Source organism: Cupressus sempervirens, chromosome 10, assembly GCF_028749045.1.
Source record: "Cupressus sempervirens isolate cs-2001-9-10 chromosome 10, ASM2874904v1, whole genome shotgun sequence".
In the NCBI taxonomy this organism is placed as follows: Eukaryota; Viridiplantae; Streptophyta; class Pinopsida; order Cupressales; family Cupressaceae; genus Cupressus; species Cupressus sempervirens.
Genome location: NC_143127.1, coordinates 530631417 through 530658614, shown reverse-complemented (window position 1 = coordinate 530658614; position 27198 = coordinate 530631417). Strand labels below are relative to the sequence as shown.

The window sequence follows — 27198 nt, the reverse complement described above, 5'->3', positions numbered from 1 at the left end:
ATTGACAATAGTAAGTAGCCAAATGAAGAAAGCTCGACTCATGAGAAAGACAAGCAAAACATTAAAAATTGGTAGAGGTACTCTAAGGAGAGCCATGCTAAGGCGTGAGAGATTGGAAGATCCAACAAAAATTGAGTTATGGACATTTAGCAGTAGACTACTGCAAAAGGATAAAGAAATTAGTGAACCCTTGAAATCATTGATCGAAAATTTTTGAAAAAATAACACACGTGTTTCCCCTAATCAAAGAGATGTTGTAAGAAGGAGGATTGGTAGCCAAAATCGCGAGCCACATGCGAAACATTTTTGGGACACAACTCAAACACAATTTTTTGCAAAATTTATTGGTATGTATCCTCAAATTTGAATAAGTCAAAGAGTTTTTGAGATGGGTAAACCTTTTTATGTGAAGATAAATCACACACACACAACTTGTTGTTGTAGGATACATATTGAATTTTCTAACCATTTTGATGTTTTTAGGCATATATGCGTAATTTTGCATTCTCAATTTGTTTTGCAGGATTGTGACATAAATGAGCCACCAAGATCTTCAAGGGAATTCATATCCAACATTTTATGTGAAATAAGGGACGGCCAACAATTTTACAAGATATCATGCTTGGATGGTACGTGCTTATTTTGTGGTTCTTTGCAATTTTTATCAACTTGTCAACATATGGATAGTACACATGCAATTGGAAATGAAATAGTAGATTATGGAAAATTTAAGACAATGACATATGCTCTAAAAGATGGGAAACATGGTAAAAGATGTGATTTAGTCATTGAAAAGATTCCAGTGTATAAGTTGATGAAGATTTTTCGTGAAAACATTATTTACGAGTATGCAAGGCATACCCATAGAGCTCAATGGCTGGATTTGCAATTCAAGTTGTGCAAGGATACGTTTCCACTGGATACCATTGTTTTGGTTGTAGATTTCGTAGAGAACTACACACTACAACCACAAAATGAGGTGCAAGTAAATTATTATACTTCTCAATAGGTTTCCATATTTGTTCACATAACATTCATGCATTCACCTACAAGTACAGAGGATGATAGGAAGATTTTGAGAGAGTACCATTTTTACATCGGCGATGATCGATCACATTCTACGAAGTTCGTACATGGTTGTTTTCAACTATTTTATGGAGATTTGGCTAACAGGGGCATCACATATCGTTAGCACATTATTTGGTTAGAAAATTGTGCATCTCAATTCAAGAATGCATGGATGTTCTATTGGTTGAGCAGGATACACAAGTTGTGTAGAATTCAATACATGTGGAATTTCACAGAGGCTGGTCATGGAAAGGGAGAGCACGATGGTGCAGGCGCATGCATCAAAAGAGCCTTAGCTCATGAAGAATTAAAGTACAAAGATGGAGCAATATTGACAGATGCAAAATCCATCGTCCAGTGGTGTAATGCTACAATGGGTCCAGATAAGGAAGGTGAGTCTACGGTTTGTAGATTGTTTTGGTTGATAGATAATACTAACATTGCACCATATCAGGATTGTTGCACACTAACAGGATCCAGTGAGTTGCACTCTTTTAGAAGCTCTGATGAAGGTTCATGGAGTATCCACACACGAAAAATGGCATGCTATTTTCCATCATGTGCAGAGGAAAATTGGGATGATTGTGAGTCGACTGAATGGGTGGACAAATGGGATATACGGGTTTTGGACCCAATTGACACCTATCGTCCCCCACAAGCACTGGAAATGGTATAGATGGAATCGTCTATTAACTTTGACCGCTTGTCTGATCTAGTGCAACCTAGTAATATATATATTTATATATCTTTGTAATTTCAATATGTAACTTTATAACTTTTACGCAAGTATTTTCTGAATTAATGACCGCATTTTGTACATTTGTCACTGCAGGCCATGTTTTTGTTGTTATTGCACCTGAAGACAATGAAGAAGGGACAGATTATTATTTGTGTCGTTGTGTTCAAGCCAAACAAAAATTGGATCACTCGGTTATAGATGGTGAAGTTTTAGAGTACCATGTCGGTGCGGTGGTTGTAACCGACACATGGCTTAGACGATATTCTATGAAGAACCCCAACTTGTGGTTATTTGAGGATTGGCAAACAGAGAGGAAGATTCTTCATTATTCAAATCTTGTTGTCGCATCAAATGTCCACTTGATAAAATATGGTGGAAAACCACATAATAAGAATCTTTGGAGAGTTCGCGAGTCAGACCACGAGGCAATACTTGAGACATTAAAATGTTGAACATATCCAGTTGGCTCATTAGATTGAATACAGAGAGAGGGAGAGAGAGAAAGAGTGATCAATTGGATCCAAATACATTGTTGCAACCTCTTCCCCAAGACTATCCTCATCAAAAATGAAGCACTTTCTTGGGCCTATATCATTCACTAAAACCTCCCTATTCAAAGACCATATCCCTATCCTATGGAAACCACTCATTATATTATTGGGTGTAAGTGCCAAATTGGAGGCTTTGTTGGATAACATTCCTAACTCCTCATGACCAATATTGATTTGAGGGTTCCTAGCCAACCACACATTCCAAATATGTTTTAAGTAAGATTTTAATGGTGAGAAAAAACTAACATCCAATGATTGACACCTATAGATGGTATATGCTACAAGTGACACACAATCTATGCCCAACTTCTTTGCTTTATCAATTATTTTCCATGTCATATGGATTCCATGATCATCAAATACTAGAAGACACCTTTTTGAGAGAAACACCCCACATGGAATTGTTCTTACAAAGTGGTCTAGCCAATTCAAGAATAACTATTTCATCATCCATCCATGTACTTGGACTTCCATTCAGGCCTTGAGATCATAATTGAAAATGTAGTTTTTTATATGTCTCTTAGCCTTGAACAAATAAAAATTGGAATTCTCTGACCAACAGTAATGTAAGGAGACCCACCCTGCTAGTTTAGGCCATTATGCCCAAACTAACCAATGATCCTATAGGGTTTCTTCTTGACCCTATTCCCAAGAGGATATCTCCCAACTATCCCCTTCCCTAGGATCTATGCACACCAATTGACTATGTGACAAAGAACTCATGGTGGATAAATCTGAAGGAATTTCGTAGGAATACCTTTCTTTCCAAAATCACTCTCATCTATCCATGTTACTTCAGATTCTGGTTGATCCTTCCATTTGATAAGATGCTCCATATAGGTTCCATGACAAGTCTTCTTCTTGATTCTTGAATCCATAACCTTTTCAGCTTTTGGCTGAGATTATAATGGGATAGTGACTTCTTCAACCTTTGATTTTGTTTGTCCTTCTATGAATGTAGGCCCTTTATATTGAACTTAGTCCTTGACATTAAAGATAAGGTAAATTTCCAAGTTTGGTGGGAGTTATATTTTGTCGGCATTAGAACCATAATTTGCAAGTACCTTACAAGGTCCTATCCTATGCATTTGTAGCTTGGTTGGAACACCCTATGCAAGTACCAAAACTTGTCCTTGGCATCATATCATGGCCTCAACACCTTGGATCATCTCAAAACATCTCATCTAACATGTTCCAACTCCTTGCACACTCTCAGCAACTCATCTCTTACACTTTCTCAATTTTGCCTCTTCTAGGCTTGTTCCAACTAGCCCTTGCCAGTCACTAATTTGTTGTTTTCTCCAAAATTTTCCATAGAACTACCTAAAATATTGGGTGATTAAAATACCCTTTTCCTCACTCTAAAATATACTCCAAAACCAACTACACTTGTTTTGTAAAATATCACTCAAAACTGGCTATTTCAGTCTACTAACTAGGCCTAGTTTGAGGCCATTTACAAAGCAACTCACAATCCCTTGACTTTTGGAACTCCCATGACCCAAAAAATTCTTAAGACACGACTCAAATGCAAGGATTCTTCTATTTTTTTGGTCTCATGATCAACTTCACAATGGTTTTTACAAAACCCTCCTTTCTTGCCCCTTTACCCTAGGGCTTTCTAGAACTCTTACTTTGCAACGTCTCTAGAACCCCAAAATGGTTCAAACACCTTCACTTTGTTTATATTAGATGACTTCAAACATAAAATGCAACTCTTGTTTGGAGAAAACACTAAATCCACCTTGGGAGCAATCACATACCCCTTTTTATGCACTCAAATTTTAGGGAAAACTATGCAAATACTTCTTAAATGGTTTCAACACTCAACTTTTCAGATGGAAATGGTTATTATAGACTCAAACCAACAAGAAAAATCCTAAACTTGAGGTTTCTCAACACTCAACAATCAAATTTCAAAACTGTTACCAGCACTTACTACTAGGACAATTTCTAGTTTTAATGGTCAAACTCCCAAACCATACAAAGGACCCCCCGCTGTTTTTGCATTTTTAAACACTTTTTTTGGAGACCTATAATAAACTCTCTCACTTTTTGGAGATCACACTCCGTTTTCATTTTATGATGCCATCTCGGGTGATGTTGAAACTTGCAATGTCGGCTAGTACAAAGTTGCCAACTGCCAAATCTCTCTCACCTTTCCTCGTGGGATCGAACTGTCTACTCCGTTAGCTCCACGTGGTCGGGTAAACCCTATCCCCAACCTCATCCTATCCCCTTCAGTGCTCGAATGTTCTCAGGCACGCCAATCCAGAATGTCCCTAAGGGTCACTAAATGCCATAGGGCTGCGATCTTTGACGGGGCATATTTCGGAGCTCGTGCAAGGTATGGATGCAATTCTAGTTCCTACAGGATCGTGTTGTGGAGACCTACAATAACCTTTCTCACTTTTTGGAGATCACACTCCATTTTTGTTTTACAATGCCATCTTGGGTGATGCTGAAACTTGCAGTGTGGGCTAGTACAAAGTTGCCAACTGCCAAATCTCTCTCACCTTTCGTCATGGGATTGAACTGTCTGCTCCGTTAGCTCTGAGTGGCCAGGTAAACCCTATCCCCAACCTCATCCTATCCCCTTCAGTGCTCGAACGTTCTCAGGCATGCCAATCCGGAATGTCCCCAAGGGTCACTAAATGCCATAGGGCTGTGATCTTTGACGGGACATATCTCGGAGCTCGTGCGAGGTATGGATGTGATTCTAGTTCCTACAAGACCATGTTGTAGAGACCTACAATAACCTCTCTCACTTTTTGGAGATCACATTTTGTTTTCATTTTACAATGCCATCTCGGGTGATGCTGAAACTTGTAGTGTTAGCCAGTACAAAGTTGCCAACTGCCAAATCTCTCTCATCTTTTGTTGTGGGATCAAACTGTTTGCTCCATTAGCTCCAAGTGGCCGGGTAAACCCTATCCCCAACCTTGTCTTGTCCCCTTCAGTGCTCGAACGTTCTCAGGCACGTCGAACCAGAATGTCCTTAAGGGTCACTAAATGCCACAGGGTTGCGATCTTTGATGGGGCATATCTCGGAGCTCGTGTGAGATATGGATGAGATTCCAATTCCTATAGGACTGTGTTGCAGAGACCTACAATAACCTCTCTCACTTTTTGGAGATCACATTCTGTTTTCATTCTACAATGCCATCTCGGGTGATGCTGAAACTTGTATTGTTGGTCAGTACAAAGTTGCCAACTGCCAAATCTCTCTCATCTTTCGTCGTGGGATCAAACTGTCTGCTCCATTAGCTCTGAGTGGCCGGGTAAACCCTATCCCCAACCTCTTCCTGTCCCCTTTAGTGCTCAAACGTTCTCAGGCACACTGAACCAGAATGTCCCTAAGGGTCACTAAATGCCATAGGGCTGTGATCTTTGATGGGGCATATCTCGAAGCTCGTGCGAGGTATGGATGTGATTCTAGTTCCTATAGGACCATGTTGTAGAGACCTACAATAACCTCTCTCACTTTTTGGAGATCACATTCCATTTTCATTTTACGACGCCATCTTGGGTGATGCTGAAACTTGTAGTGTTGGCCAGTACAAAGTTGCCAACTGCCAAATCTCTCTCATCTTTCGTCATGGGATCAAACTGTCTGCTCCATTAGCTCTGGGTGGCTGGGTAAACTCTATCCCCAACCTCTTCCTATCCCCTTTAGTGCTCGAACATTCTCAGGCACACTGAACCAGAATGTCCCTAAGGGTCACTAAATGCCATAGGGCTGCGATCTTTGATGGGGCATATCTCGAAGCTCGTGCAAGGTATGGATGCAATTCTAGTTCCTACAGGATCGTGTTGTAGAGACCTACAATAACCTCTCTCTCTTTTTGGAGATCACATTCTGTTTTCATTTTACAATGCCATCTCGGGTGATGCTGAAACTTGTAGTGTTGGCCAGTACAAAGTTGCCAACTGCCAAATCTCTCTCATCTTTCGTCGTGGGATCAAACTGTCTACTCCATTAGCTCCGGGTGGCTGGGTAAACCCTATCCCCAACCTTGTCTTGTCCCCTTCAGTGCTCGAACGTACTCAGGCATGCCAAACCAGAATGTCCCTAAGGGTCACTAAATGCCACAGGGTTGCGATCTTTGATGGGGCATATCTCAGAGCTCGTGCGAGATATGGATGAGATTCCAATTCCTACAAGACTATGTTGCAGAGACCTACAATAACCTCTCTTTCTTTTTCAAGACCACATTTCGTTTTCATTCTACAATGCCATCTCGGGTGATGCTGAAACTTGTAGTGTTGGCCAGTACAAAGTTGCCAACTACCAAATCTCTCTCATCTTTCGTCGTGGGATCAAACTGTCTGCTCCATTAGCTCCGGGTGGCCAGGTAAACTCTATCCCCAACCTCTTCTTGTCCCCTTCAGTGCTCGAACGTTCTCAGGCACACTGAACCAGAATGTCCCTAAGGGTCACTAAATGCCATAGGGCTGCGATCTTTGATGGGGCATATCTCGAAGCTCGTGTGAGGTATGGATGAGATTCTAGTTCCTATAGAACCATGTTGCAAAGACCTACAATACTCTCGCTTTTTGGAGATCACATTTTGTTTTCATTTTACAACGCCATCTTGGGTGATGCTGAAACTTGTAGTGTTGGCCAGTACAAAGTTGCCAACTGCCAAATCTCTCTCATCTTTTGTCGTGGGATCAAACTGTCTACTCCATTAGCTCCGGGTGGCTGGGTAAACCCTATCCCCAACCTTGTCTTGTCCCTTTCAGTGCTCGAACGTTCTCAGGCACACCAAACCAGAATGTCCCTAAGGGTCACTAAATGCCACAGGGCTGCGATCTTTGACGAGGCATATTTCGAAGCTCGTGTGAGATATGGATGAGATTCCAATTCCTACAAGACTATTTTGCAGATACCTACAATAACCTCTCTCACTTTTTGGAGATCACATTCCGTTTTCATTCTACAATGCCATCTCGGGTGATGCTGAAACTTGTAGTGTTGGCCAGTACAAAGTTGCCAACTGCCAAATCTCTCTCATCTTTCATCGTGGGATCAAACTGTCTGCTCCATTAGCTCCGGGTGGCTGGGTAAACCCTATCCCCAACCTCTTCCTGTCCCCTTCAGTGCTCGAACGTTCTCAGGCACGCTGAACCAGAATGTCTGTAAGGGTCACTAAATGCCACAGGGCTGCGATCTTTGACGGGGCATATCTATGGGTTGTCAATACTTCAACTATACTTTAAGTCAATGATTATCAATATGTGAAAAAATGGAACTCGTCGTATTTTGAAGTACTGAGAAGATGGCCTTGCCCTTCCCCAGGAGTTTCAGAAATGGGAGACATTAGGTAAGAGAGTGAAAATGTTACTATCACTTCAATGCACATGACGCAATTGGAAATGCAAATTTTGATGGTAATCATTTTGTGATAAGGGAGAGACTAGGGATGATCATTGTTACTATCTCTTTAGTAGTGGAATTTTGTTTTCTCTTGAATTTGGTGGTGGGGGATCAGTGGTAAGACTCCTTGGATATTCCTTCTTATGATGTTAGTGACAAGTGTTGCTCTTTGAAAACACTTGTACAATCTTTTTTAAATTATTAGATAAAAATAGAGAATTGTAAGTATTAAACATGATTAGCCTTTAGTTCCTAGAAGATCTTTATTTCCCCATCAATGCATTTAGAAGGTTAAGTTTTAAGAAGATCATAAATAGAAAAAATTAGAGAAGTGATTTAAACATTTATATTGATTGGAAACATGTGAGTCTTGAGTTTCCTCTACCTTTTAAAGAACGTTCCTTAGCTAGCAGACCTAATTCCACATTCCATAAGACTATCATTACGCTAAAGATTTAGGAAACCAACTGCTCTAAGATAAAGCTTCCCGGTCAATAATAATCTAGCCTATTGAGGTACATAATACTTCTCAATTAAACTTGTGTTAATTCAGTATTAATTTTGTAATTAACTTCAATTTCAGTATCTCTGTACAGGGGGTGACTGAGAAAACTATTTGAGGTCCAATTTGAAAATATATTTGTAAGGATCTTGACCAAGGTTCACAACTTCGATGATTAATACATTCATTCAGGCCAGAACCTCACTACAAAAAAATAATATATAAAAAAGGTAGTGAATAACGTCATGTCTAGACCCAAATCAGCCAATGAAAGTCAAATTAGCATAATGTGGAACAATAATATATGCATTGAGTGGGTTGTCATAAAAAAGCTTCATAATAAAATTCATGTCTAGAATCAAAAGACCTTAAAGAACATTTATGCTTGTAACACAAATGGCCATTCAAAACTAAATATGATTACAATATGTGAAATAGCATTACAAGAACTTGTAATGCTCTTGTGAACATCGTGTTAATTCTTGTAAGAATCCCTAAGATGCTTGTTATACTTAAAATTTTGTTGAAATTGAATTAATTTTTATCCTGTTGGTTAATTGGCTTAGGGTGATATATGCTTCTTGGATGGAATAATGAGTTCGTGATTAAATCTGTATTAAGATTCATAGCATCTTCTAGTTATTTGCAAAGGAAATTTATAAATTACTTGCTAATGTCATATGGCTTGCTTGAGAAAGATGTTTGTGTTCTTATTGATGGGTACTAATGACTATCCACATTTAGTTCTTCAATATCCTATTTGACAAGCTTTCCATAGACATTTCTTTGCCATACTAAGTATTTTTTAAAACATATTTGAGTAGAAGGACTATAGTAGATACTACATGATGTTTTAACAAATAAAGTAATGGGTTAAAGACTATTATTTCCAAGGTATTATGTCATAGTATTTTAATTGTAATGATCTTAGACTAATGATATTCTTGAAGGTAACTTCGACATGCAGCAAGAAAGACAACCTACAGCCAAGGCTATATTGTGTCTACAACCAAAGCCATAAATGCTCACAGCCAAAGCCACTAGTGCACATAGCCAAAGCCATGGATGCTTATAGCCAAAGTTACAAGTGTTCGCAGTCAAAGCCATGAGTACATGAAGTCGATGATCACAATTGTTTAAAACTATTCACCAGAAACAGCTTCTTTGCAGTTTTTGAGAAATACTAATAAAGCAAAAAAGAACATCTACTAGTTGGTAGACATAATGGAAACTCTCTAGAAATTGAATTTAATTTCATACATGCACATATCTAATTTAATGTCATACACGAACATATCTAATTTAACGTCATACATGAACAAACATATAATATAAAATGATAACCAATAATGTCATATACATTAACAAACACATAATATATTATGATAACCAATAATGTCGTATATGAACAAACATATAATATATTAACCAATAATGTCATACATCAAATATGTCATACATCAAATATAGAATGTCATATGTACATCAAATGTGTATCGAATATGTCTCTCAGATGCCTATATATATACATGGGGAAGGAAACAAGTCTCTATATATATGTATCAAATATCTCAACTACATCTTTTCCTTCCCACAAGGGGAAGGAAACAAGTCTCTCGACGTCCTCTGTCGTCGTGTGGAGGGAGACAGTAGAGATGACGGGGCCCTCCTGACACGCTCACTTGACCTCTTGTTGAGGCTCTTCTCCAGGTCCAACTGATACAAAGAAAGTAGATATGAATCAATATTTATTATACATTGAAATCAAATATATGTACTCACAAAATCAATTATTTTCTTACCGCCAACAAATAGTCACTCTGTAAGTCCACCTCAAATGCTCGTGGACGATCAGGCGTGACAAGACCCTACAACAATTCAATAAATATAATCACTTATAAATAACATTAGAAATTTTGAGATTAACTATTATAAAAAACAACTAAAACGAAGAAAATTCTTTCATACCTCCGTCAGTGGCTGTGAGCTAGCCACAGCTGCAGCCACTCCACTATCAACAGACTGTCGCAGATGAGGAGGTGTGTTCGACATCATGAGCTACATGTCATACAATACATGTTATATCTAACATGAAACATGGAATAAATATAATCAAATGAATTAAATTAACATGAAACAACTGTACCTGTGTGAAGCTCATATGATGTCTCTGCTCTGCGTCTGTGGTAAAGGTTGAGGGTCCTGTGGAGAACTGATGCACATGCATTTTTTTTTTGGTCAATCCTTAATATGATTACGTAATAAATATATGTATTGTATAAAAAGGATTAAATTGATACATACCTCAGGACTCGTCGAAGGGACAAAAAATGGGCCTGGAGGATCGCTGCTATGCCTAGGAACACTTTGACCCTAAATTTTGAATAATGTCAATAAATCCTAATTAATTAATCATTCACTATATGTATGAAATGTGATCAAATTAGTAATTTACCTATGTGTCAATGCCAAATGTCTCGTTCAGGAACTGATCAGTGACGAGCCCATCATCTGCACCATCTCCGACATGAGTGCCAAATGTGCATAGGGATCCGCATGAAGTGCACATGTGACCACGACGTATAGAAGGCTCCCCCTCAACTAATGGGCTCGTGGAATGGATGAGGGTCTGCGTCAAAGCATTAATGGTCCCTAGAGTGCTGGCCTCTACATGTTCCTTCACAACTGAAGGAATAATCACATGCTCACGCTGTGGATGGACCACGGGTGCCCTAACTACATTAGGGTCACGACATGCTCCGGGCCTCTCAAATGATGACCCCCCACCTCTACCTTGGGAGTCTAACATATCAAAATAATTGGGGATCTCCCCAAGGACAAACGCACAATATAATTTCTTCAAAAAATACATGGGGACCTCGTGATTGTTGCAAGGAGGGGCATCAAAAACCATCCACCATCTATCCCAAAAATTATTTCTAATAGCATCATGTATGCACCAATGGATGGGGAATTGTTTAGTACCCTCTCTAACAGTATTTTGCTCACCGGGTTTTCTAAATAATGCACATATACTACCTTTTGGTATTTCCTTTTTTCTAACATCTTCATATGACAATTTATTTGCATAAAATCTTTTTTGTTCATCCCTCTTAGCCCGCCAAATATCTAGCTGACCACTAACTGAGGCTATCTAAGTGTTAATGGATTCAAGGGATGATGCCAATTGAGCCCTCATTGGATTGGTTTGTCCAGATTCTTTCAACCAAGCAATTATTCCTTCTAATTGAGTTTTGCCTCTCTCTATTTCATTTCTTATATTTTCTTGTGTGCCTGTTGGAGGTCTTGCAATTGTTTCAGGTTGTGGAATTTGTTCTTCTTCTTGAGGAGGGTTTTGGTTTTGGGGTTCTTGAGAGTTTTGATGTTCTTGTGGATTTTCTGGTTGATTATGAGCATTTCCTGATAAAAAATAATTGAAATTCAAATAAATAAACAAATCTAAATGAAATTTGTAAAAACCCTACAAAAGAATATAAAAAACTTACAAAACAATATGAAAAATATATCAAACAATGCAAAGTTAGGTTTATATCACTTACGGCGTCGTCGTGGGTGCGCTTGTGGTCTTGGATTTCGTTGACGAGGAGGCATTTTGGAAAATGGTGGTGCAAATGTTGAGTCTTCAACTCGCGTACGCGCTGCTCGTTGTAGGAGTAGAAAAAAATGCTGATGAAAATGATGGGTTGCAGGTTTGCAACCCATCATATATACTTTTTTATTTTTTTAAAAGCATGTACGCACTATAGCGCGCATGCGCTATGGCTTGGGTTGCCCAAGCCATAGCGCGTGTGCGCTATAGCGCGTACGCACTTTTTAAAATAGGAAAAAAAAAAATGTTATCACCTTTTTGGCACCACAACTCGGTGCATATACCCAAGAGTGAGATTATTTAGAGTTTTTTTTTTTTTTTTTCAAAAAAAAATGAAATATATAGTTTCTTCTCAAATATACTTTTCTTATAAACTTCAAATATTTTAAAATAAGAAGAGGAAAATGATAACTTTATATGTGAGACCCAAACAAATTCTGTTAAAAATCATTTTTGAAGAGATGGGCCCATGCAAATTGGGAAAGGGAATAATATTCATAAAAGGCTGCATGCAATCTTACACATAAGAAAGTCTCCAAATTTGAAGTATGGAGTATGTTATTTATTAATGAAACATATTCTATTTAATGAATTATATTTTCCTTCAATGTGGCATGGTGATGGGTCCTGGTTAATAAATATAAATATAATCATTGTGTTGGCCACAAGTGATGATGTTATTAATGTATATGAAAGATTCATATGAGTTTTTATGTTGTCATTGATGTCAAGCCTTAATTGGTTTGACATTATGGAAACTCAGTAGAGTTCTATATCATTTTATTGATGAAGAGGATTCAAAGAAATTATGATGATGATGATGTAAGTGTTGATAATTTTATAGTATTAAATGGACACTTGAATGAGTTAGACTCTAAGAATATAATGTTGGTTTGATTTTTTTAACTGGCTTGGTTAAGTATAGAGATCATGTATAAGAAATAGAGTTTGGTTGGTGAATGAAGAACCATAGTACTAACCAAGCTACTACAGTTGTCACTATGAACCTAAGCAAAGAAGGAAAGGAATCCTAGTATTGATTGAGTGAGATGTAATGTTAACCAAGAAAGGAACAAAGTAAGAAGATGGAATCCAAGGAAAACATTTGATGGAAATAAAGAATGTTCGATAAGTTTCAAGGATAAGGATAAAGTTAGTTATGAGATCAGTGACCAAAGAAATTCAAAGAATATTTGATGAAGGTTATTTCATGATTTGAATCAAAGCACAAATCTTAAGGCGAAGGTGTGATAAGTAACCAAGTATTAAGATTCAATGAATCTGAGTTGGATGAAGATCTACAATTGTGATTAAGTTGAAAAAGCTAGAAGATTCTTAAAGAGTGGAAAAAATTATATTAAGGGATGACCATGATGTTCATCATTGATGATAAAGTGAAGAAATAAATTGATAGCTAGAAGGAGAACTAAGTCGAACTACATTGTGAAGATCAAGCAAAGAGAGTGCTAATTTGATGTGATAGTCTGTGGACCATCTAGATAGAAGGGGGAAGAAGAAGGAAGGAAAAAATAAAGAGATTGAGCAAAACAAGTATTTGAACAAGCAAGTAGTGCTAAACCTAACATATCATTTTACCATTACTCTAATCATTGTGGCAGAATATTTATAGTTGAGTGGACCTACCATCTTTTGAAATCTCTATGATAGCATTCTATTGAATATTTTGTAAGTCCTCTAAAGAAAGCCACTCTTTAAAAGTTCTAAAGAGTGATAAGGTCTAGATGATCTTTGATGAAAATCCTCTAAAAAGGTCACATGTAATGATGTGTATGTAACTTTAAAAAATGTTGACCCTAATAGAGCTCACTTTAGAAGAGTGAAATTTTGGGTTGCTAGTCCATGAGTTGTTTTTTCCTTGACAAGGTTTCCACATTAGGTACTATCTCAATTGTGTGATTGCTTATTATGTTGTAATTTTATTTCATGTTGAATGTTTATTATTGCAACCTAGTAAAAGATAAAAGTTTACTCTAATACTTTGTATATGATGTTAACAGTTTGATAAAAGTTTGTATCATGATGCTAGATCATGTTACCAATTTAATGATCTAAAAGTTTAGAGTTATTCAGTTGGAGAAAAGTGTTTTAAGGACTATAGAATAAATGGTTATAATTGATTCAACCCCCCCACCCCCTCCCCAAGTTATCTAATAATTGGTGTTTGGTCTGAGTAAAAAAAGTTTATAGGGACTTGATGACGAGGACACAACACAAGAAAACATGAACACAATAGGAAAAGGAGAATGTTATTATTGGAAATGATATGATATTACATTCAGTACAAAAAAAGAAAGAAAAAAGACTCAACTACATCCACCACCAAACAAGAAGGTTCTATAAGACACATCAAAAGTTGGTGCAAAAGTTGAAGAATCTAGAAATGGTAGTCCAACTTCTAGGAGGCGTAACTTTTGATCTAGGACTCTAATTGGCGAACCGTTTACATTTTCAGAAAGGTCTATGAGATCTCTATAGCCCTATAGGTAACCTTCACTTGTTCTCCATTTTTTGTGCCCATATGAGGTCATTTAATTTCTCAAATATGACTTTGAAGCATTCTTAGGGGGTCTCCAAGCAACTTAAAATTTCAATAACTTTCAAACCGTAAAGCCTTTTGACCTGATTTTTTTTTTGGAGTTCCTAAAATTACATGTACAATCATCCCTCCAACTTAAACCCTCTAAATGGTCATAATTATGGCACAATTACAAAATAACCCATTTTTTGCATTGGCACATATCCTAAGGTGTTGAAAAACACTAACCCCAAAAACCAATAGTGAAACTATGAGAGTTGGAATATCTATTTGGCCCAAATGGGTATCCAAAAATACAAACATATTAAACATAAACTAACACTAAACATATCTTTGGGTGATACAAGATTGCCCTTACACCATTGGATGCTCTTCCATCAACCACCCAGGGTAAATTTAAAAGTGACCCTGTCACTTTGCAGTTGGTTGTAGAAAACCCAAATAAGCAACCTCCATCTTGGATAACTAGGTAGAATCTTCCACTAGTCCCTTCCACTTCACCAGGTACTCCTCATACTACATGTTTCTACTACTCTAGCCCACATGGCTATCTAGAATTTCTTCAATCTCCTTCTCAAAAGTAGGAATGGGACATGGCTTCAGTATCAACTCCTCATTTGCACCATCTTCATGATATTTTGTTAGGACTACAATATTGAAAATAGGATAAATATGGATCCCATCTGGAAGCTCTACTTCATATGTATTCTTTGAATCTTGTTTCTTCAAAATCTTACAAGGAACAAATTTCGTCATCTTCAGCTTGTTGTAGGTTCCCACTGGAAATTGTTCCTTCCTCAAGTACATCATGACCAAATCCCCAACTTGGAACTCCTTACATCTCCTCTTTTGATTTGCTCTAGCCTTATATTGTAGGGACATGATAATGCCAAAGGTCAAATTGACAAAATTATGACATGCCAAGGATATATGACATGAACTAATGGATGTTGATAAGGCATTGAAGGACGTAACAATGCCTAAAAGTAATGATGGTGATAAGATGATGACAATGAAATGGTTTTAAATTAACTTGGAAATGATATGCATTCAACTGAAAATGGTTACAAGTGATGAAAAATATATAAAAATATGTTGAGAAACAATTCAAAATGATGATCAAGATGGCCAAAAGATCAAAGTTAGTGAGATTAGAAAATGGTACAAGTTAGAATGTAAAAGTGATGAAAGAGTAGGCACAAACAATTTTTGAGCGTCTACACTAGACCCTAAAAAATTCTAAAAATGTGATTATCTACAAAGGTAGAAAGAATAAAAGTGAAGCCAAGGTTGTAACCATGGAGAAGCTTAAGATGAGAGGTAAGATTACAAAACCACAAGATAATCCTAAATGTAGTAGTGGGAAGAAGAGAAAAGGTTGGAGACCTAAGATTGACATAATGAATAACATGATTATGATGATGGTAATCTTGAGCAGATGAAGAAATATTATGCGCAAAACTCTACAATAAATGTATTAAATGGGAATATTAATTTAAATTTTGTTGATATATAGATATTACATAACTATGTAAGATTCTATATTAAATAAAATACAACATATACTGTCACTATGGAAGTGAAAGAACATATATGTTGGAATATTAAACAAATATGGCAATGGAATTTTGACCAAGAGTGGTAAAGGGACACCCAATCAATATTATTTAAGTATAATATACAATGGATTTTTCATACATTTTAATAAATATGACGTTATGCATGTTATGATGGTAGAAAATAAATATGTTAACTTCATTAATCTTAAATTATTATTATTTTTTTACTCTCTCTTTTTTTTAAAATGTATATTGATAATTAATCAATAATGTCATTGATAATCTCGAAAATAAATCGAGTATACTATATATCATGATTATAGATACATGCATATAATGTTTTCTAAAATATGTCTAATCGATTTTGTGCATAAATTGAAAGATAAAACTATTAGTGAACTAGAAGAAAATCATTTTTGTGTATTGCATAATGGATAGCGAGTGTGCACAAGGTGAGGAGTAAATCGCTCACGTTGGGGCAAGAGAACCTAATGTCAATCATGTTCAAACTCAAGCAACTATAAATCTATCATTCATTATGGAATTTGATAAATAGGGAATATTGACATTACCTAGAATTGCTAATAGAATTTAGTATCTTTTTGTGTTTAAATTCATGTTAGATAGGGAGTGGGTACAAGGGGAGGAGTGAATCGATCACGTTAGGGCAAGAGAATCCCAATATGGATAAAGATATGAGGGAGCCTCAAGTTGAGCATGTCCAAATTCGAGCAACAGTAAATCTACCATCCACCATGGAATTAAATATGTACCTAGGGGGTTAGGAGTGTGTAAGGCGGGGGGGGGGGAGAGTAAATCAGTTACATTGGGGCAAGAGACCCCAATATGGATAAAGATCTGAGGGAGCCCCAAGATAAGCGTGTCGAAACCCAAGCAACAATCAATCTATCATCCACTAGGGAATCAAACACCCTATTGTAGTACTAGATAAAAGAAAGTTGTTAAAATGTGTATCTCTAAGAACTATTGATTTTTAAAACAAGGGAATGGAGTGAGGTATCTACGATCAAAGTTTGTAGCATCATTTCTTTAAACTTTTTTCATTTCAATTTGTAAAAAAGAATCTAACAAAGTTTTAACCTATAAACTATGTGTCTACATTGTGTCTTTGTGCATTAATATGTTTTCTCTGACTTCTTTGTGTCTTAATGCATTTGTGTGTCTACATCGTGTTTGTATTGTGTCTTCATGCATTGATGTGTCTACTTTGTGTATGCTTTATGGCTTCATTCATATGTGCTTGCACAGACTATCATAAACTAACATGTGTACATTACAAGTGTTTAATGTACATATGTAGGAAAGATTATAAATTCGAGTTACAAATTAATTAAGATCAAATCAATTGTTTGAGGACAAGCAAACTCGAGAGGGGAGAATTATGACATCCCCACTAAAATAAGATTTAATAACAAAAAATTAAAATATAATAATATAAGTAATATATAATAATTATATTATAAATAACTAATGTATATAGTAAATATAAATAAACAAATAAGATCATAATAAACTATTATTAAAATTTAAATATATTATATAAATATATAAATACAAAATATAATTAGTTTAATAAGAATAATAAATATAATTCTAAATATATAATCACACTCTTAATATAATTGGATTGCTAATAATGAATCGATATATTAAGCAATTATATATGTTAATAAATTTAATATTTAATAAACTAATATTTAATCATATTCTAATATTTAATAGTCTAATCTAATGATGGGCAATGAGGGAAAAACCAAATGATGTCTTGAATAGTCGTGCCTTATTTCTTAGGATTGTGTAAATTGCAAAATACATTAGGGATCAGAGGCACGGAAAAAAAGACGTGTTTATTAAAGAATATATGAACAATCTTTTCTCTACTGTGAAAGGCAGCAGCAGTCCCTCTCAGAAGATTGAATCACTCCTGCATTGTATTTTCTTACTCCTGCATTGCATATTGGATATTGTTTGCACCATTCACTATAGGAAGCAACCACACAACTGATAACTTTGAGAAGGGGTCATTACAATAGTGTCCTATTTCAAAGCCTTCTTTTATCTACGTACCAATCAAGTTGAACTAAAATTGATTACTTTTCTTTCCAAACATCCCATTAGCACCATAGTTTTTGTATACATGTCTTCGTAAATTATAATAATATGACGACTTTCAACACATTTTACTTGCATCCGGTGGAGCTGGATGGTTTTTCATTTTTTTCTCTTGATACGAGAACAACTTTAATATTCAAGAATATGAGCATTAGTTTAGGACATGAAGGATGTTATTCTAGAGTTCAAATGTAAAAGGGTGAATCATATTGAATGGATTACAAATGTGTGGTACATATTTCTCGCAGAAATGCTTGTCTGGCATCTTGTGATTTATTATGATTGATGACACAACTTTAGTGGATTTTGATATGATTTTCTATTTATATGTATTTCTTACTTTTTGTGCATGCAGGTTTGTTTGACAGGTAAATCAATTGATCTCCATACAACAAATGTGCATTCCTCTGTTGAATGGATGAAAGTACTTGTCTCTCGGAGACAACCACTAACATGGTACAAGGTATGATCCTGATGTTAAATGTCAAATGTACGATTATGTTAGCAACCGTGGGAAGAATGAAAAGGTTTGCACATTACAATTTGTGCACTTTATTTTGACATTTTTCATGCAAATTATAATTATTATCGTACAGGGAATATTTGACACACCAGCTCGTAGAGATCCGGTAGAATTGGATTTGAGCGCGATGGGTAAAGGCCAAGCTTGGGTAAATATTTAGAATATTGGATGGTACTGGCCTTCTTTACATGTCAGTGGTGTCTACTCAAATCGATGCAACTATCAAGGACTTTTCATCCAAAGAAATGTGCTAAAAATTGTGGCCAACTATCTCAAAGCTGGTGAAATTTCATATATTTCTTGTGTTCAACTTTCTACTTGATACCAATTATGGATGATAGATTGTAGCTTTTCTCAATCCTTTCGTGATAAAATTTGAATTTAAGAGCTTTAAGAACAATGGTAAAGATATTAAGAGGAATATGATAAACGCCAATTTTTTTCCTTTCAGGTATCATATTCCTCAATCCTGGTTGCAACCAATTGGAAACCTGTTGGTGCTTTTTAAAGAAACGGGAGGTGACATTTCAAGGGTTTCATTTGTCACAAGATCAAAAAAGGGTGTTTGTGCTCATATGGTTGAATTATATGCCCAACCTATTAATTATTGGCACCTTGAGATTATTGACATAGTGCATAAATTACACATGCCAAGACATCATCTCCGGTGCGATGGAGGACAACATTTACCATTAAGTCTGCTAGTTTTGGAACTCCTTGGGGAGAGTGTGGTACTAGTTTTCAGCAAGGGGCTTGTCATTCTCCAAATTCATTTGCAGCTATAGAGAAGGTTAGCATTTCATAACTTGAAAAGTTTACTTGAATTTGTTGATTTATTTGATTATAGACTAATACAAAGGCAAGCGATTTTGTGCTTACCGGTTCAAATCTGTTCCGAGTACACAAAATGAAGATTAAAGAGGCGGTTGGTAGACTCGAGAGAAATGCATGTGGACAAATTGTGTATTTCATAATTTTCTATAAATGAAAGAAAGAAAAATTATCATGTTAACAAATTATTAGAGGTAATCAAAATTGCAAAATAAGTTCACTTTCATTAGAGAAGTAATATGTAGAAAGAGTTAGGCAAGAGCCTATAACACAATGCTAACTTGTGAGCCTCTCATGTAAGAGGTCTTGGGTTTGAGTCTACTTGAACTTAACATATAATAATAATTAATTACAACAAATAATAATTAATTTAGGCCCCGACACATTAAACCAATAACAATTGTAAATAGCCTTATGAAAAATGAATTGATCACTATGAAACACAGTGAATGTACAAGAAAACTAAGCACTAAGCACTAAGCACTAATGATTGATTTTTCTCTCAAAATATTGAGAAACTCCCTTAGTTGAAATAGATTCATATGCTTCTTCAGTAATTACAAAACCCCAATTGTTACATTGTGACATCTAGTTCAATTTTAAATGTGAGTTGAACCTAGTTGATTGGGTGACTTGAACCTAGTTCAATGTGCCACACTTCTTTGTATAGAGATGGGTTATTCAACTTCCTTCTCATGTTGATGTACTGCCTTATTTTTATTGACTTAATATTTATTAATGAAAGATTAGTGTATCTGGTCATGCTGATAAGGGAGATGGCTTGTTGTTGCCCTGGGTTTAAGCTGTTGCCTTAAAGAAATTTCAGTAAAGTATTTGGATTCTCCTCAGAACAATTTATAACATCGTATGTTCATTTTTCATGCATCGTGTCTTTATATCACCACCTTTTAGGGAATTTGAACTGGAGCGATTTTTTGTTAAATTTGGTGAATTGAAACATGTTTATTATTGGAAAAAAAACTAAATTTTATTAATGGAGAACAACTCCCCAGCATGCAAGAACCAAGATTTTAATGGTGCTTACAGTTTGTTGGAGATAGGTGTGAGCCATGCATTTTTATATAAGCCAATGGAAAAACATCTAATCCGTCATTTCAACTACTGTTTGATGTAGCAGTGGTTGTTTCTATAGTAGATCTAGAAGTTGGAGTAGAAGTAGGCATACCTATTGGCTTTGCACCAGGGTTTGGAACATCCTTCCTCTCATCATTATGGATGTTTAAAGTCTTTACCACATCTGTGATTTCTTTGACTGTATTGACATTAGAAACAATGATAGTGTTGAGCATGATGGTTTCTCAACAGGTTAAGTGGTTGGAATGGAAGAGAAGGTAGAAGACTATAGAGCCTTATCTCTTCGGCTACCCCCAACAAAAAAATGGACCTGTCTTTGTTCTTTTTGCCAGATCTTCATTCATTCACATATAATTGTTACAATTATTGCCTCAAATGGCCTACTTCTATGTTGTTTGTGAGCATAGTTAAGTACTATGGAGTCTGAGCTTGATGAAGCCTTAAACACATTGGCTATTTGCAATTTATCACTGGTGTATGTTCATGTGGCACTGTAATAAAGAGGGTAAGCTCTCTTGAGAATGATCCAAAAATGATTCCCTTGGTGGTCATAAAGTAGTGATTTGACTATCCCAAGATCAAAATATTGTTTATCAATTCAAGACGAAAATAATGTACATCAATGCAAATCATGTGTTTTTCTATCTATGCATGCCCAATTATTGTCCTTTTGTGTGAAATGTAATCATATTGGCGTTGGCTAATAGGAGAGATGCATACATGGCTGTGTATATTATAAGAAAAATGGATAGCTTGATAACCAATGAAATCGTTAGATGAATTGATTAAAAGGGAAGGAATGGAGGGAGTAAGATAATCTTAAATTGTATGTTACGGAGGTGACCTTTCTGTTTTGGGCAAAGATGGCATTTAAACTTGAATGAGTTTCAGCTATCTCAATCTTAGTATATGAGTGTAGTTTACGATCTGGTATGGTGTGGGCAGGTTTCAAGCAAGATAGTTATCAACGAACAAACCATTCCACATTAAGGATTCAAATTGCCATCATTAGAAGGTACACAAAGTTATCGATGCCTCCTTATATTGTTGTTATTTTGTATAAGAAATTGATGCATCTGAACTTTTGTGTTCCTGTATACAAATAATCTTACAGTATTATTGTGTCTGTGTGACAAACCTAGTGTTCCGAGTGTTGAATCAGGTTTGCAATTGCCACATGCTTTAGTTGCCATTCTTTATTTCACGAATCTATTAGCCCAAATCGTTCCTTTATATAACCATCTTTTATGAGTGCAATAAATTCTACCCAAAATTTTGAGGAATAAAAGATCGCTTCTAGAAATGTTGTCAAATCATACTCTTCAATTGTTTTTTGAAAAAGTTACCTATTTATGCAATATGAATTTCTCTTTGACCTTTGTTACAAATCCTTCTTCCACGTTTGTGATATATAAGATATAAATGATCTGTTTATGTAAAATTGCTCTAAAGTAAAATAAATTCACTATTGAATTCTTAACATATAGTTTCATATTCTATACTACTATATCCCTTTTGAAATAGTTTTTATGTTTCTTTCTATTATGAACATTACCACTAGCATTCATATTATAGCTCATAACTATAAGTAAATGACAAACTCTGCTGAGTTTCTCAGTGACTTTCAATCAACAATTTCTACATGAATGTTTAACGATCTTTAACTAACAAATTAATATATGAAGTTCAAAGAACCTCAAGTGTGCCCTTACTTAGGGATTATATGCACTCGTTATATTAGATTGTCTAGGCTATCAATATTTAAAGCTTCATGCAAATCACTTAACAAAAATTGGTCGTTTTTACGATTTATTAAACTAATTGATCCCATTTACTCATACTCATAGTTTTGCTTGTCACTAATCCTTGTTTAGGAAGAATAGAGAGTTATTCTTTCTAAATTTTTAAGAACACAACTTAGAGAATTAGGAATATAAGTTGAAACACAAATGTTCTATCATTAAACAACAGACTTGATCATGGAGGCAAGCGTGAACAAGTCACACAACATAAATGTTGATGGATGATAGGCAACCTGTTAAACTGTAACATATTTGCAAATATGTAGAATCATAATCTCGTCAAATCACTTTTCATATCTATCTTTTTGTATGCTTGTTAGCAGTCTGGAATTACGTGTAAAGCAAAATTTTGTTTTTGGCTTCGATAGTGTGTTTTTTTAGCATCACATTCGAATCAACAAACAAAATTTTGCATCAGAAATGGCTTGTGGGAATCAGACAATGATAATATGTAAAGTACGACAAAAGTTAGTTGGGGTAAAATAACCAAAAGTGTGCAAGATATACCATATGAAAAGGTACTTAAGAAAATATAAGATTTTAGAAAAAGAAAATAAGCATTGGTTAGGTTGCCTTTATAATGACAATGTAATCCTTACTTTTAATTACTTATATGTACACTGCAGGGAAGAAAAACCCTTGAAAAGAAAAATCTCTAAACAACCTTCTGGAAATAACATATCTCAAAAATAGGAATTGACATAGCCCTTTTGTTTTAATGTTTATATGATTTGATAATAAACTTTGATTCTAAGATTCAGCAGCTCTCTCTACCTCATAAGTTATTTTCAGAGAGAAAAATTTATCTTTACATTGCGCATTAACCAGGATAAAAAAAATTACAACATTAACAGAACTGTTATTGCATATATTGCTCTCTCTACATGGAGTCATTTAACAAAGAATGAATATATTCTTACCATATTTTATAGATCTATACAGTATGTTAGTCCCAAAAGAAGGGTTATCTATTTCTAGCTGTCATAAAATCCCTTCTCAGCAATACCTCTCTCGCCAATAATGCAGGTCAAATATGAAAACTTATTTGCTACCAAAATATGTTCTCAGGAAGTTTGAACCAGATTAAGTTTGAACCAGATTTGGGCACTTGCATTCCAAATGCCAGTCAATTTCCTACTACATCTAAAATGCTCTTGCACCAAAATCATGTGTTCAATACAGAAGAATAAATCTTAAAACAATATGTAGCATTGCAAATAGAAATTCTCATTAGTGTTGAAGCCGCTGTTACCATCAAAACAATGATTGTGTCATTCTTGCCACAGTTGCAGAATACGCTACAGGGAAATGCGGTTTTTGTTTGCCTTGGAAACAACCCTTTAAAGCTTTCAGATTCTGCAAACAAGACAATAAGAAAAATATAAAACAAGTCTCAATATTAAAAATCTACTCCAAAAACACTTGTTTGTATTGAATTGAATAGGTCCTATTTGTCCAGAACTTTGCCCCTAGAAAAGAAAAGTAACCGAATGTGGTAGAAAAGAAAAATGTTAGGATATTGATTCGTCCTAATCTGGGTTGGTTTCTGTACCAAAGCAAACGGATGTGTGATACTTGAGGAAGCCCTGTGGAAGCTGGTCCAAAAACACTTATTTACTTGTTTGTATTGAATTGAATAGGTCCTATTTGTCCATAACTTTGCCCCTAGAAAAGAAAAGTAACCAAATATGGTAGAAAAGAAAAATATTAGGATATTGATTCATCCTAATCTGGATTGGTTTCTGCACTGAAGCAAACGGATGTGTGATACTTGAAGAAGCCCTTTGAAAGCTGGTCGGAAGCCAGCCACAAGCTTCTAGATGCGAGTGGAAGCCAGTCTCTAGCTTCCATGCGCATTCGGAAGTCTATGGCTGGCTTCCATGCGCATCCAGAAGTCTGTGGCTGGCTTCTAACCAGCTTCCAAAGGGCTTCATCACATATCTAGAAGCACCCGCGAGCCCAATGACCAAAAACACTTTTAAAAAAATCATAAAAAACTTAAGTTCCCCATTATGCATGTGCCTAAATTGGTTTTTTTGGGTTATTTTTTCCTATTAAACCCTAAAACAACCCTAAAGGTGAATTTTGAAGCATTCACAAATTTTTTGGAACTTGGTTTGCACCTACAACCACATCTCATTTGGTCTCTACTTTGCATTGCCATTGTGTAGCCAAGTTCAACATTTTCGAAGAGGATCGATCGAAGGGTGAGAGATAGGTTTCTCAAAGGAGTTTAAATCATTCAAGGTAAGTGATCAATTCCATTCCTGAGTATTTTGATGAATTTTTTAAGTTCTTGAAATTTTTTTCAAGTTTTTTTTTTTTTTAAACATATAAAGAAGTTTTGATATCTATTTTAGTAGTTTTTTTCACTTCTTTCCACTTGTATGCATGATGTTCATAGTTGTTAGGACCTAAGTAAAATTTATTTATTTTCTTATAGACTAGGTTGCAAAAAACTAGGCAAGAATGGAGGCCAGCGGTAGTGCTAGTCAAAGTTCAATGGGGGACCAAGGAGGGCAAGGGGCTGATAATTTCAAAATTGGTAGAGGTTCTCATTTGTGGAGACATACAACATAGATATCATAGGTTTCACGAGGTGGCTCATACCATTGGAAGTGCAATTATTATCAAAACAACAAAGGTAAACCTTTCAATAGCTCATATTCTCAGGTGAAGCTTCATTTTATGGGACTTGCTAGCAAAGGATTTGGAATGTGCAAAGGCAAAAATGGTAATGGGGATGACTAGTGCAAAAAAACTTTCATTTGTAAGAGAACAAGAAGTTGATGATGAATTGGTCAATAGATCAAAAAAAGCTACTATCAAGGTCCATCCTCAAAGAGCAAGATACATGCACCCACTGAACCAATTGTATCCTCCCAACACCCACTCTTGCAAGTACCTGTACCAAGAGAGTGTAATATCTCCATCTTGACATATGGTCAATAATAAATAACTATTAGATATTATATTTATATTATTAAAAGGATAAATAACATATATGAAAATAATAACATAATTATATTAAAATATAAATATCAATAATAACAAATATAAATAAATAGAATCTCCTTCCCTTACTACTTGGCGAATTCTCTCTTTACTGGGCTTAAAGCCCATAAGCTTAAGGATTTTAGACCTATCATCCATGAGGGTCTCATCCTGCTTATCACTGAGTTTTGCCGAGATAGTACCCTTGTTCACTATGTTTCTAGCAGCAAACGAAAAAGGGAAGCAGAAGGCATGCCCAGCAAAAAGGAAAATGTTGGTTACTCTTTGATGAAAAACAAAAGTAGCAGCAAGCAAGCTCTGGCGATGGAAACAGACTCTAATTAGAGCTCCAAACATTTGGAGGTTGTCGAAGCTCCCCTGGATGATGACATGGCCCAGACTGCGAGTGGCGGTTGTTCTTTTGAGAACAAGGGTTTCGCTCTCAACCTGGATGATATCTCGGCCCATGATTCTCCACTTTCTTCCCCTAGTACTGTTAGCAAGCAAGGTAAGCACTCTTCTAATAAGGGTAAAGTTATGGATAATGTCCCTTCCTCAAAGCGTAAAAGAATGAAAAGAAACAATTCTAGTCTTGAGAACAAGGGTGTTATCATCAAAGAGGATAGAGGAAAGATGGTGAATAAGGAGGTCTTGAATGATAACAAAATTAGGAAGGAGACCAATACTAATGACAAAGATGGGTTAATCAATCTGATTACCCAAACACTGGACTTGGAGCGTGTTGAGAACTCCCCTATTAATACTACCCTTTCCCTTGATCCAATGCATGCTACTAATTCTCTAGCCAAATGTGGCCATGAAGATACTAATCCTGCTATAGATAATGAGCCAAGGACCCAAACCCAGGACTTTACGAAAAAGCCTCAATAGATTGATGATTCTGAGGATGCCCAGGCTTTAAAGGGTGATGATAATGTTCTAGAATTTCTGAATAAAGCCAAAGACAAAGCTAATATTGGGATGGAGATGGACAACTGGATGTACAATAAAATTTAAAAACTTCACTTATCTATTTCTTCCTTACAGGAAAAGTCCCTATTTTTACAGGTGATATTGGGATGGAGATGGACAACTGGATGTACAATAAAATTTAAAAACTTCACTTATCTATTTCTTCCTTACAGGAAAAGTCCCTATTTTTACAGGTGATATTGGGATGGAGATGGACAACTGGATGTACAATGAAATTTAAAAACTTCATTTATCTATTTCTTCCTTGTAGGAAAAGTCCCTATTTTTACAGGTGAAGTTGGATGAGGAATGTAAGAAGCAGAGGGAGCTGGAATCTTTGGTTGGGAACATCCCGACCAAACTTCAGGACTATGAAGCTTCCCTTAAAAAACTGATTAAGGATAGTGAGATGGGTATGCAGGATGTTACTTCATCCATCCTAGCTGCTACTGCTTCTATTGGGAAAGCTTCTCTGGATGAAGCTAATTCGACCAGTCATGCTTCATTGTTGGCTGGTGGTCCGAGCAGAAGAACCAAACAAAGTACTAAGAAAGCGGACCTCCAGCTTCCTGTGAAGAATATTCAAGACTCTCTCAAAGAGGTTGTTGTCTTAGGCACATCTATTACTGGTACCATTAAAAATATGGTCTAAGGTTTTTGACTAGGTTTTTTCTGGATTTGTGGTCCCTGCTGTTTTGTTTACTTATGTTGGTTGCTGGTCCCTATAAAACCAGCTTGACTTGGTTGCGGGTCCCTGTAAAACCAACCTTTGAATTCTACTTTGATATTCTGGGTTGCTGGTCCCTGTAAAACTTGCTCCTGACTTTGGTTCCTTTTTGTTTGGGGTTTTGGGTCCCCTTCAAACTTGCTTTTACCTAATCA

General features: G+C 35.9%; 1 protein-coding gene across 6 annotated transcripts in view; it reads right to left on the bottom strand.

The window, feature by feature from the left end:
• Positions 1 to 23243: 23243 nt before the first annotated feature.
• LOC149534980 (tRNA (guanine(26)-N(2))-dimethyltransferase-like) overlaps positions 23244 to 27198 on the bottom strand; it is a 116182-nt gene continuing 112227 nt past the window's right edge. For all 6 annotated transcript variants that reach the window (XR_016357764.1, XR_016357754.1, XR_016357762.1 and 3 more), the window contains one exon: positions 23244 to 23706. Coding sequence is in view for 1 of the 6 variants with exons in the window: in XM_089806553.1 (XP_089662679.1) it covers positions 23605 to 23706 (102 nt within the window). In the remaining 5 variants the exon portion in view is untranslated. The remainder of the gene's footprint in view (positions 23707 to 27198) is intronic.